At 39.7% G+C, this 14,285-nt stretch overlaps 1 protein-coding gene across 2 annotated transcripts in view; it reads left to right on the top strand.

Moving 5' to 3' along the window:
* ZFPM2 (zinc finger protein, FOG family member 2) overlaps positions 1-14,285 on the top strand; it is a 438,050-nt gene that overhangs the window by 416,720 nt on the left and 7,045 nt on the right. For both annotated transcript variants that reach the window (XM_059723815.1, XM_059723814.1), the window contains one exon: positions 11,203-11,409. In XM_059723815.1, the coding sequence (XP_059579798.1) occupies positions 11,203-11,409 (207 nt within the window). The remainder of the gene's footprint in view (positions 1-11,202; positions 11,410-14,285) is intronic.

Here is a 14,285-nt window from a genome sequence, read left to right as displayed (position 1 = left end):
CACTACCTCTTTTACATCTCCTGCAAATAGCAATTTCCACAGACAGTAGAAAGTCCAGGTGCTTGTATCATTGCATTTCTTAAGGCTGGGAATGGCTGGCTTGAGGCACTGCTGACAGGGAAGCAGGAAGTGTGTGTACCCAAAATCTTGCCTTAGGATAGTGGAGTTCATTAGTTGGTCTCTCTCTAAGCTCAAGGGTCCTCACAAAGGCCACTGAACCATTTTCAGGGAGACTTCTGACTTTTTCAAATTTCCTCCTAGGAAAGTTTGTTGAGGGCCTTGATTTGCTTGGTGCTGTAAAAGGTCAAGAGATGGAGGGGTTGCTGAAGCCCTTCTCTCAGAGTCCTGGCTCCATTGGGCCGGGCTGGTAATGCTACTGGGCTTCAGCAGCAGCAGTTTATTCCATCTTCCATCATTTTTCATAAATATTTATAAATTCCTTTTAGAAGCGGCCTCAGCTGGGTATAACGGGGTAAGAAAAGAGGTATCCTGGAATATAAAGTAAAGGAATATGAATGCAACACACTGAGAAAAAAATAGTTGCTGAAGTTGTGAAAAAATTCTAGCAGCTCCGTCGTGAGAGTTTATGCTGAATTAAGGAAGTAGAACAGGGTTTAGCATTTGTGGCAGGGCTTCAGTTTCAAACTCTGAACCCTAGCCCCAAGTTTTGGTGAGGTGAGAAGATATCGTTTTCAGCCTCATTCAGGCTGAATGAGCGTGAATGAGGCAGGCCTAGGGAATGACCTGCTGGGTGGCATTCCCTACAGCCTAGGGAATGACCTGCTGGGTGGCACGGAGGTGGAAAGGGATCTTGGAGTCCTAGTGGACTCCAAGTTGAACATGAGCCGGCAGTGTGACGAAGCCATCAGAAAAGCCAATGGCACTTTATCGTGCATCAGCAGATGCATGACGAATAGGTCCAAGGAGGTGATACTTCCCCTCTATCGGGCGTTGGTCAGACCGCAGTTGGAGTACTGCGTGCAATTCTGGGCGCCACACTTCAAGAAGGATGCGGATAACCTGGAGAGGGTACAGCGAAGGGCAACTCGTATGGTCAAGGGCCTGCAGACCAAGCCCTACGAGGAGAGACTAGAGAAAATGGACCTTTTCAGCCTCCGCAAGAGAAGGTTGAGAGGCGACCTTGTGGCTGCCTATAAGTTCATCACGGGGGCACAGAAGGGAATTGGTGAGGATTTATTCACCAAGGCGCCCCCGGGGGTTACAAGAAACAATGGCCACAAGCTAGCAGAGAGCAGATTTAGACTGGACATTAGGAAAAACTTCTTCACAGTTCGAGTGGCCAAGGTCTGGAACGGGCTCCCAAGGGAGGTGGTGCTCTCCCCTACCCTAGGGGTCTTCAAGAGGAGGTTAGACGAGTATCTAGCTGGGGTCATTTAGACCCAGCACTCTTTCCTGCTTATGCAGGGGGTCGGACTTGATGATCTATTGAGGTCCCTTCCGACCCTAACATCTATGAATCTATGAATCAGGCCTTTTAAGCAAGTGTTTCCAGTTGTGTCAAATATTTAACAGGTTTATGCTTTGGACTCTTGTCCACCAGGAACTGATTTCACCCAAGACTTTTTACAGCCATCTAATAGATACATGCTCATTCTGATTAGTGCAGGATTTGAACAAGGGTCCCAAAAGAAAGGTAGATGGGTTTAACTGTCTCCCTCTTGGTAAATAAGCTGTGACAGCTCAACTGGGGATGGGGGCAGGGTATGGCAAGTGAAATTACCACATTATTTTCCTGTGAATAATTTTTGAGCACAGATGTGGTTTGTAATTTTTACACTCAAGTGTTTATTTGAAGGAAATCAATGCAAATCCTCAAATTCATGAAAAACAAGCAAAAACAAATTGTCTTGATACATACAACTATTCCCATTTAGGGCCTTGTAGCTTAGTAAAAGGTCAGCTGCATATGCTCATGTCAAGATTAATTAAAGAGAGCTGCTAAAGCATTGTTTGTAACTGATGTAACCACACTATACACAGAATAGAAAATTTTTTCTACCTGCTCTAAAGTGCTTCACTTGTGGAAATTTTCTTAAGTATGCCCAAAGCTGTACCAAAAGCTGTATTCAGAAAACCTACTATATAATCTGTGTCAGCTTTTTAAAATAAAAAAATACTTTGCTCAAACAAAAATTGTTGCTGCTTCACCATCTGACTAGGGGAACCATTCCTATTGACACTGAAGTCCATGTTAAAACTCACATTGACCAGGATGTGGAAACAAGTTCCAGATCTCTTAAGAGACAATTTTCTTCTTTCTTTCCAATCAGGGATCCTGTTCCTTGGTCTCAAAATCATTGTCTTCAAAACTGACCAGTAATTTAAGTGAGTCTTATATTTCAGTGCACAAAATATCACGGTATTTTTCCTTTATTTTGCAACATTCTTGCAGCACGTATTTTAAAACTGTAAGTTTAAAAAAAAAAAATCTGGTTTCACATTTTTTCCCAAACTGAAGTATAGAAATTCAAGAGCTAAATGAGGTTGCTTTTGCACTGTATTGTTTTACATTATCAACTTTAAATTTTATGCAATCAATACTTCGCAGTTATAATATGTAGTAGCTAAGTCAATATTAAGGGCAAGTGTTATTTGACAATCTCCTTTGATCAATAAACAAGGAAAAATTATAGAGCATCCTGGGAAACCATTTCATTAATCTTAATGTAACATTGTAAATATGTGTATAATTGTTTGAGAAGTCTGAGTGTACATGGCTAGCTGCTGAGATGCTCTAAGAAGCGATATTTGGAATCCTGGCAATACATGGATAGCAAAAAATGTCCTGCAAACTATCCAGTTTGTGTATCCAAGTGAAAAATGTTGAGAATTATTTAGCAAGTGGAAAAACTGTTCAGAAAATGCTTTTGATTTATTGCTGTGTATACTATAGATCCATATCTGTTATTCTTACATTATTTTATTCAAAAACTTGTATGAACCGTGAGTTGGCATGTTGGAGAATACCGAAAAGGCATTAATCAACCTAAATAAACAAGTACATAGATCTATCTAACAACTATGAAGTAGTTAATAAAATTTTAAGCAATTTTATTATAGAGTAGTCTAAAAGAGTAGTGCTTAATTATCTGGACTCCTCTGTGCTGGGCTCTCTTTTGATTGTATTAATGAAGCAGCTGGCCCATTGTTTCTCTTTAATTCCTCTATTGTTTTAAGAATATGTCACAGCTCTTTATTCTTTTATCAGGTGCTGTGCAGGAGGATCCACACAATACCTCATATTCCTACTGTATTTGCCAATGCACAAAGAAACCTCCAAAGCATTTTTCAAAGAAGGGGCACACATAATTTATAAGTTCTATTCCTTGCACTACTCTACTGTCAAGAATTTCAACAGTATTGGATTTGAATTCATTATATTTTTTTATTAAACAATGTGTCTACGTATAGATATATGTTCTCTGTTAACGTCGGAAATTAGAGATCTGGCCAGTAACTTGTGCTGCACTGAAATGGGGGCATTCATTAGTATAGAAAATTATTCTGAATGCTAGGAACCTCTAGGGGGGAACCCAAATGTGAAGACTGGGTCCTATTGTGGATTTGCAATTCCCTTCAAATGCTTAAAATAAAAGACAAAGGAGGGATGGCATAAAATAAACAAACTTTTCTTCCTCAGAACTAATGGCAAAATAAAAATGTCTGTTTTGTGAAATAGGAACATTTTACTCAAAGAAGAGGAAGGTTTCATTCAGTTGATTTGCCTGGAAGTAATTATGGCCCATAAACTAATACAATCTGTTGATTAAATGAATTCTGATAGTCTTCTGACCCTTCTTTACAAGAAGATATGTATACAGGAAATGGACTCTCATGCTGTTACAGTAATACAATGAAAAGCACTAAGCACAAAATATCTGCAGCCAAAATAGCATTTTAGGACTCAGTGGCACAAATGTCCAAACACTGAGACTATTTAAATATGAAAACTGGGTTCCACAGAAATCATTTCCTGTGCTTCAGCAGAAGATATACAAACGTGATGTATCAAAAATCCAGAATCAAGTGGTTCAGCAAACAAAGTTTTATTCATACTTTAGGGGGAATATGGTACCTATGTGTATATTTTAATGCAGTTCTTTTTCAAATGGGTTAAGATAACTGCACTGGCATGATGAAGCTGTTTCTGTCTAAAAAAAGAACTGAATTCCATGAAACGATTACTCCATTGCATTTAGCCATTACCTTTTGTGTTAAAAGGGAAGTTAAATTATTTTTAGTAACTTGTTTCTTAAAGCCAGTTCTATTAAGAGCAACAGTTACTTAATCATAGGAGTTATGGTGCCATCGATTTTAAGCAGAACTCCCCCATCAGAGTCAATGGGGATCTCAGTTTAAAAAAAATAAATCAGTGGCACCATATAGCCCTGTCATTTTAAAGTTACCCTTAAGAGCAAATCATTGATACAAAAGATAGTAAATAAAGCCTGAATTATTTATAAAATCTATAAATGGTCTTCATTGTCATAGGCAAAGAAAATGATGAGGCCATTGAAAAAAGTCAAGCAGGTTTCTGTTGTATGCTTAAATGTGCATCTTACATAAAATAAAGTTATAGACAATGTACGTATCCATTTCCTCAGTGCTGAAGGTAGAGTATTACCACATCTAAATGTGACTTAATTGCTTCAATTTATTATATTTTTTAATACTAAGCTTAGTTTCATATCTTGATGAGCCCAGATGTAGTCTGCTAGTGTTTTAGTTTCCCATTGCTTGCATTTTATTATTTTTACAAAGCAAATGTCTATCAATCATACAGATAAATTAGAAAAAATTGTGCAAACATAACACATCGCAGAGATTTTTCCAACATACTATGTAATTATTAACCTGATTTTTACCATTGAAAAATCCATGAATTGCAGATAGCATGGATGAAGTTAAATGCTTTTATACTAGATACATTTTGCTTATACTGTACTCCATAGGTATGGCTGTACAATATAATTGAAGCTTTGTCAGCTCTGTAGCCTAGCAACAGATAATACTGTTAGGTTACTGAATTGCTCCTGGTTGACAAGTAGGGAGTATTTTTGTGTTTATCATGTTTGCTAATGATGGGATCCTTTCCAAAAGGCTTGTCTTAATCTTAATTAGAGTTTATCAGCAGAGGTCTGCATGACATTGTGCAGACACTGATTTCATAAATAATAAAAAGTGCAAGTGAAAAATTTGGCAGGAGAGGAAGATATTTAAGGCCACTGATTCTTGTAAGAGCAGCATGAATTTCCAAAATGTAATCAAGTTTGAACTGTGACTCTATTCTTTATTATCGAAACTTGCAGTACACTTCACTGCAGTTTTGACAGCAATTATGAGTATGATTTATTTGCTTCCTGTTAGGAACCAGATCTGTTTCCCTAAGAATCTTGATCATAAACATTACAAAGAACAGTGAGTCCACAGTTTTTCAGGAACATCAGGGCCTTACTTTTCCCTCTCCATAGGACTTGTTTTACTCAGTCTTTTATTTTTAGGTAGCAAAAATTGTTGCTTGTATTTGCTAATATAAGAGAAACCAAAAACAGAATCTTAAAATAACTTTTCCATTTGGTGGAAGCTATGAAGGTATCAGATAGCTGCTTCAGTGCCTGATGTCATTTGATAAAGAAATCATGCCATGCAATTGGAATGTATTATTTTGCTTCAGTTTGCACAATATGATATTCTTCAACTTGCCCAACTTGTTTTGATTAACTAAGCTTTCCTAATTCTTTGCAATGTGATCTAATAAAGAAGTGAGATAAATACTTAAGTAGCCTTCACTTATATTGTTACATAATGCCTGTGTATTGTATCTTCTTTGGTTGATTTCATTGCTATCATTTTATGGGCTTATAAATCTTACTTTCAATTCCAGGACCTCTGGATCAAATCTAGACCTGGGTACAAAAGAAGTCAAGAACATCCTCCATGGCCATGGCTTATTTAGGAGATAAAAATTAGGAGGCATTACTTTTGATTAACCCTTGTAGAAGACATTAATTCATATCCCTCTTCTGCCTGATTTAAAGCATGGATTCATATCTCCCACTGTACAGGGACCCTAGCTGAGCAACTACATCAGGATGGGGCCTGTGTGCCACACGCTCAATGGATGTCTCACTCTCTCATTCTCAAATCTTGCTCAACATGACTTGATGTAACCATAAGAAAAGTATCAGAAGGCGGTACCTGATTTGCGAGGGAGATGACTGAGACCGGTGTGTGTCACGATGTCTACAGATCTTCCGTGGGTCTTCTCCTCCCCTACACCACACCCCTTTCTACTTGAGTGTTCCTGTTGATGCCTGATGTGGTACTTCCTGTGCCAGCTGCATGCCTTTTTCCCAGCCTGCAGCCTGTGCCCAGGTGAGGCTGGGGTTCTAACCCCGTTCTGGGAGCAGAGCCTGGGGGATGTCGGCTATGCTTCAGCAGCTGGTCTGCTGCTGCAGCAGAGCACACCCTCGGTGCACGGGCTCACTGCTTCTCCATAGGCTTGGCTGGGGATCTGTCGCCTGAGGAGTGTGCTGGCTGCCTTCATCCTAGTAAATACAGGATTTGGCTTGTCTGCTGCCACCCCCACATTCCAGTGGACTTTGGTATTCCAAGGTGGGGATCGCTCCCTTACTCTAGTTTTGATGAGAAATTCCGTCTTGGACTAGAGGAGATTTTCCCAGTGAAAGCCTCCTCTAAACTAGTACATGCCTCTAGAAGTTTTGATTTCAAACAAATGGCATTTTTTGACAAAAAAATGTTTCAGCAAAATACTCCTACCATCTGGCGCAATATCACATAGGCCTGTTAACCTTAACCTATCTATATTGACTTGTACCAGCACAAGGTCTTCTGTAATTGAGCATTGTAAATCTACCTAAGTATGTTTCAAACATCTGCCTACTCTCTCCTCCATTGTTCCTAACACATGGGAAAAGCTCCCTACAAATATTTGCAAAGCTGTCTTACTATTCCCCTCCACAAACCCTTCCCTAAAGCTGTGCTGTGTACAGATATCTTGACCATGATAAGGCTGCTTATAGGTGAAGGTCCCTGCCTGTCATAGTTTATAGTTTAGTTTCATAGTTTGTAGGGTCAGAAGGGACCTTGACAGATCATCAAGTCCGACCTCCTGCCATGGCAGGAAAGAGCACTGGGGTCAAACGACCCCAGCAAGGTGTTCATCTAGCCTCCTCTTAAAGACCCCCAGGGTAGGAGCCAGCACCACTTCTCTTGGAAGTTGGTTCCAGATCTTAGCCACCCTGACTGTGAAGTAGCGCCTTCTGATGTCTAGTCTAAATCTACCCTTTGCCAGCTTGTGACCGTTATTTCTAGTCACTCCTGGTAGTGCTCGGGGGAACAGGGACTCCCCCAATGCCTGCTGGTCCCCCCTGACTAGTTTGTAACAGGACACTAGATCCCACCTCAGCCTACTCTTGTGGAGGCTGAACAGGTTCAGGTCCCTTAGCCTCTCCTCGTAGGGTCTGCCCTGCTGCCTCCTGATCATGCGGATGGCCCTGCTCTGGACCCTCTCAATGCTGTCCACTTCCCTCCTGAAGTGCAGCGCCCAGAACTGGACACAGTACTCCAACTGCGGCCTGACCAGTGCCTCATAGAGGGGGAGGATCACCTCCTTGGACCTGCTTGAGATGCATCTGTGGATGCATGACAAGGTGTGGTTGGCCTTCCTGACCGCGTCCGCCCACTGTCGGCTCGTTCATTTTGGCATCAATAATGATTCCAAGATCCTTTTCTGCCTCTGCACTATCATGCTGATCAATATCGTCTCATTTTCTCCTTCTCCTCATTGTCTGTCTAATGCTATCTGCTGTCTTTTGTCTTAAACTTAAATTGCAAGTTCTTTGGGACAGAGATCAATCATCCTATTTTGTGTTTCTATAACATCATAACAGTGGAGTCCTCAACTTGAGCTTCTTTGAATTATGATGATATAGACCTCTTGCCTCTGCCAAACCCCAGATCATAGGAAAGTAGGGCTAGAAGGGACTTCACAAGATCATCTAGTCCAGCCCCCTGCTCAGTGCAGGATTGTCCTGGACTAAACCATCCCAGCCACGTGGCTGTCCTCTTAAACATTTTCAGGGATGGAGGTTCCACAACTTCTCTAGCTAAGCTGTTCCAATGTTCGACTACTCATAATCAGGAAGTTCCTCGTAATCTCCAACCTAAATTTCCTCTGCTGCAGCTTGAGGCCATTACTCCTAGTCCTGTTCCCTACAGCTACAGAGAAAAGTCCAGCTCCACCCTCTCTATAAATGCCCTCCAGGTATTTGAAGACTGGACTGTTATCATTGCAAGTGTATAAAAATATGAAGTAGGAGAAGGGGAACAAGGTGGTTTCTCCATCTCTATTTTCACAGCCCTCATAAAGGCCAGCATGATTGCAGTCATGGCACAAGGGTCTGTTCACATGCTGTAGCCCTGGGGAGTTCAAGAGAGACCTGTCCTGACCCACCCACCATCTGTACCATCATAGGCAAGAACATACAAGCCAGGTGGGGAAAACCACATCCCTATGGAGGAAAAGTACAGCAAAGCAAATACATTTCGTTCTAAGGGAAAGTAAGCTGTATGACTCTTGCTGCATGCCTGGGAGTTCGTCTACAATTTGGGACTATGCTGTAAAGGCAAAATACTGAGAACAAACTACTTGTATACACACATTCACTGTTGCCCATCAAAATTGATTTCCTAAACATTCTTTTTCCAATAAGGAAATGAAAGAATAACTGTAGAAATAATGGTCTAATCCTTCAGCCAGAACCCTAATGGTTGTAAAGAGTCCTGACGCAAGGATACTGAGACAGCCTTTTAGTAGGGCATGCAAGGAGTTTGATCCAGACTGATTACAGCTGGAGACCTTGTAATCAACTGCACTTTTCTTTCTCCCCAGGGATACAACATGATGAGATATCTGCTGGGGAAAGAATGTCACAGTTGGTTCATTTATTGTGGTGCATCTTTATTTTCATAAGAAATGCATATCATAATAAGACTACCATGCATAATCTTATGCTGTATTAAAGGTACACTGTATTAATAGTACACTGTTTCTTTCCATTATATTACAGAATTCCTGTGTAGATAAGAATAAAACAGAAGTGTGATGAAATAAAAGGAAGGCCATGCTTCTTTCACCAGTAACGTTTATATTGTGTCTATAAAACAGGGTAAAACAGGGTAGCTGGATGCTAGATATTCAAACTGTAACTTGTCCAGATCACAAATGTTATATCTACGAGCCTGATTAAATATTGTATTTTCTCATGTACAGTGCACCATGGAAAAAGATATACACTTTGTTTATTAAAGGAAAACAAAGCATAACAAGATATTTCCTTGTAGTAAGTAACTGAGTAGCAGAACTGGGGAGCTAAGCCTGTTCACCATTTTGCTCCCTGTACATCACATGGAGACTTTACTTCCACTTTTTTCAGTAACCAGCAGAAACTGCTCTTACCATATTTCTTGCACACAATGAACACTCCAATTTCCAGCAACTAGACTTTTTTAAAGGTACATGTTGTGTGTGAGAAAATAGAGCATATGCTGGCCTGGTTCTCTTCACCCAGTTCTAAAATGGTCCAACACCAGTGACACCAATGGATTTACACCAGTATGAGATAAGCCAGCCATTTCTCTTTAAATGTTTAAATTCTTAATTGGTCATAAGGATTCTGGATTTGAAGAGACAATCATGATGCTGTCTCTGCTTTTCATCTTCTTAGTGTTTAGAAATAATTGCTCGGTTTTCCGTTGTTTAGTGCCCTTGCTCTGGATAACAAACCATAATGTCCTATTTCAAGCAATGGTTGGTAAACTGTGTAGCTACCTAAAACTGCTGCAAAGCCAAGGGGTAAATGCAAAGACACTTTCCTGCTTTGAAACTTTTACACCACTTTGAGGTCTGGAAGCTCAGCTTTATTTTTCCACTGAAACACATTGTCACTGATGCTGTTTTGTTTGCTCATCTTTGAAAGCTAATAGACTGGTTTAATTAATTGTCCAAGATTTCTCTAAAACAATGTCCTAATTCTTCCATTTAGCTGTGGCATATCATACACTGTTGTTATCTCCTCCACCAGATTTTTGCAACAAGTTGTTTTAAAACTATAATCTCTTTGAGGGGAAAAAAATGAAGTGCAGTTGAAAAGGCAGTTATGCTGAAAGATAAACACAGCAATATTACTTATCAAAATGAGTACAGTTTTTGCTTGCTTAATGAATACAACATATAGATTTTGCTATATATACAAAACCTGGGGGAAAAAAAGCTTTATAACATATAAAGTATGCAACATTATTTCAGGCATAACTGTATTGGATATGTATCTAGGCCTGAGAGTGTAGATAACACAATGTAAGTGCTTTGCCTGTCTAAACATGTTAAATAAATGAGCATTCACTATCGCATTCAAATACATTAGTAGATGTACTCGCATAGTTAATTTTCTTTTTAATGCACTGCACGTGACATTTGCAGCACAGAGCTATAGTGTATCTTACTGTTTGATGAAAGTTTCTCCCCCCTCCTCCTGCTTTTAAACAAACCTTTATTTGAATAAGCCTTTATGAAACAGATCTTTGGCATATCTTCTTTTCAGGAAGTTCAGTCAGTGTAAGAAGAGATAAAACAGTCATGTTATGAAGAATATTACATAAGGAAAGATTTTTCAGAGAAAGATGGTGGCAAACATAAAGAGGGAAAACGACCTTATGAGGAAATTTGATTTCTTCTTTACAGCTGTTTGTTTTTAATTCTGCTAGGGATGGGGCATGTGAAATAAAACAAAAAACTGTCACAACAAAATATAAAGGAACTGCAATAAAAAGCAAAATCTGGAAAAGTGGCAGCTAAAATCATTTTGCCTGTATCTGAGTTCTGGTAATGCCAGTCTTCTAGGACACAAAGGGAGGAATTAGAGTGAGTATTCCTTAATACAATTGATTGTATATTGTAATCACTTTCTCCCTAAACAGTATTTTGATAATTCGTCCACTAATGGAAATGGAACATTAAAAAGCAACAGTTTTCTGCCTCCTCCCCACAAGTAACCCTCTCCAGGTAGAAGAGAGCGTAAAGATGCAGTACCCAAGTGTTAAGTTCTTCTGGAGATCTATGTTCCTAATTAAATCATTCTGTTTTCATTTTTCGTACAGGGGGACAGCTGTGGTGTACCACGACCAAGGCCATCTCCGAGGGTGAAGAGCTAATTGCCTTTGTTGTAGATTTTGACTCGAGGCTACAAGCTGCCAGTCAGATGACTCTTACAGAAGGGATGTATCCTGCACGTCTGCTGGATTCAATACAGTTGCTCCCTCAGCAAGCTGCTATGGCATCTATTTTACCTACAGCTATTGTGAACAGTAAGTGCTGAGTACTCTACTATGGTTTTGTGTCTGTTGTTGTGAAGCAGCAGAAATAAATTTGAACAACTAGCATGGTAACTATGCTCTGTAGCAACCTCACCTGGAGTTTTTGACCCTCCCTCATATATAAGCTTTGTAAATCTGTTCCCACAGCTGGCAGACTTATAGAGTCATAAAAACTAAACATGAAACACCTGTTAGCTTGCTTGTCCACCCTCCTCCCATCAGTACAGGATAGTTCCTTACAGTGTAGTTTCTAACATTTATCCAGTTTAATTTTATATTTCTGGCACTTCAAGTTAGAGGCTGCTTTGAAATGCATTACAGCAGGGGTGTCCAACCCCTGGTCCATGGGACAAATCTGGCCCATGGAGCCAGGGAATCTGGTCTATGGGTCTCTCTGGAAGGCCCAAAACTTTGGCGGTGGAGGAGCAGTAGCAATTACCACTGTCACTGCTCCCCTCCACTAGATTTTCAAGCCCCACGTGGCTGTATCAGCCTCAGCTGAACTGACCCTGCACAGAGGGATTGGGCCCCATTCCCACAGAACTGAATTGCACCAGGATTTGATGCAGCCATGCAGAAATAGCCTAGCCAGAACCAGTGCAGCTGTGCACAATTGAACCCCTGCCAGGCCATTCCCACATAGCTGCACTGTGCTTCAGATCTGACCAGTGGATTGATCTAGTACTGCTCATCCAGCCAGTGGGCTGAAAAGGTCAGGCACCTCTTCAGTAGAGTGCATTGCTAGGAAAATTTTCCTTAGCATAACCTCAGTTTATTAATATAACTCTGATAATGACGGGTGCTTACACATACATTTAATGCACTGATAAAACCTAAGCATATGTTTAAGCTTAAGTATCTGCTTTATACTGTCCTGAATAGGGAATGATGCAAAGAGTTCTAAGAACTTTTCTGAATTGGGACATTTCAACATAGGGGCTGTTTCTGCCCCTTGTAAAATCCTGGTTCCTCATCCTCTCCCTCTTGACACCATTCAGATATTTGGTAGCTGCTACCATGTTCCTTCTCAGTCATCACCTAACCCTGTTATACGTATTTAGCTCTTTCTTGCCAAATCAATCCTTTCTGCCTCCTTGTTGTAGCACTTCTGTGTCCTACTGGTGGTTTACAAATACTGCGTAATAAAGAACTGACAGCCCACAATGAGAAAACTGAACTCGGTATTTCAGGGTTGGATGAACCAGAATTGTGTAGGCCCACCTATTGCCATCCTGCTCCAGGTTAAGTAGCACCTGACTCTTAAGCAGTCCAAGCACATTCAGTGCTGTTTCTTCAGGCCTAATTAAAGTGTTTTTGTTAATAATCTTTTTTTCTTTCTTGTTGTTTACTATGTATGAAAGCAATTATACTAGCCATAAATTTATTTTGAATATATTTCTAAAGGAAATAACATACTAAAAAAACACCCCTTGAAAAGAGGGCAGTAGCAGTACCATGCTAAAAGATCAGGGAAAACAAAGCAAGATCATCTTCTTCCTGGAAATGGATGATTGTGAATTAGGATTCTTATTAAAAATGCTATAAAGTACTGCTGCTTGGGAATTTTCAGTCAGAATAATTTTCTGAAGGAAGGTGTAGTTTACACAAAATAGATTTTTTTTTAGAGGAAAATTTCGATTTTGCCAAGTTATTTCAATTTTCTGTCAGGAAAATCAAAGTAAAATATGTCATTTAACCTGTTTCAATGCAGAGGAAAATATATATTTTTTTTAAGTCAGTAGTGAGTTCCCCCAAAATTCATTTTGAATCAGTTAAAATATAGTAAGCTGTTTTTGCCAGTGGCATATTGCCTTTTGGGAATTTTAAGGTATGTCTACACAGTGCAAAACAGTACCATGCAGAGATCAGTGATATAGCTCTGCATGTATTAGCTCCTAAACTGGAAGCAATGGCTATGTATTCAGGCAGTTTGGGAGATTCGTCCTGTGAACACATCTAATGCTGCTTCCATTGTGGGAGTGAGCATACCCAGACCTGCACTGGGCAATGTTGAACAGTGCCACCTTCAGCTATGTAGACATTCCCATAGTTCCAACTTATTCTCTTTTATAAAGTATTCCACCTAGACAGTTGCATCTCTTATAACAAAATGCATCTATCACAATGCATTTCCTCTGCGTGGTGTATTATGGGAATCATATAATTGGGTACATCATTGTAGCTGGAATATATCTTCCATAAGATAAGAGAAATGCAGTGTAGCCAATCAAAGTAAAACATAGATGATCTGAAAATGTAGACATATTTCATTTTTTATTCTAAAAAAAAAAATCTAAAAACTTGTTTCAGTATTTCTGAATCCTTTTTTTGGATTTGGGGGGAAGGGGCAGGGAAATTCTATTCTATGGTAAACGTTAGCCCCCTTTCTTTTGCTCCTTTTTCAAGACGAAACAAATGTTGAAATGTCAGCTTTCACACAGGAATGAAATTCCAAATTTCTCTCACCTCTGGTAAAGTGTTTTTAATATCAGGGTTTGTTAGAATATTTAGTATCCTATTAAATAAGTCACAGTTATTCTATAGGAAAGATGAGCACAGAAACTGATAGTGCTGAGAGAAACTTTGGTGATCACACACAGAAAAGCAGACAAGTGCATAATGCCAGCACAGTAAGGAATACAAATTTAGATTGCCCCTACAGAGGCATCTGCTCATGAAACAAGGAGTTAATTGTCCTTATCCGTGAATTAGATTATGATGCCCTTACTCACACTGAGAAATACCTTGGTTCTCAAGTAGTCGCATTGAAATCAATGTTTAAAGCTAAATATAGTTAACACAAATAATGACAAATAGACTATAAACTCCAGATGTCTTAAGAGTCTAAGGCCAAGATTTCAAAGGAG

This window comes from Alligator mississippiensis, chromosome 3 (assembly GCF_030867095.1).
Source record: "Alligator mississippiensis isolate rAllMis1 chromosome 3, rAllMis1, whole genome shotgun sequence".
Classification (NCBI taxonomy): Eukaryota; Metazoa; Chordata; order Crocodylia; family Alligatoridae; genus Alligator; species Alligator mississippiensis.
This window is presented reverse-complemented; position numbering and strand designations above follow the sequence as displayed.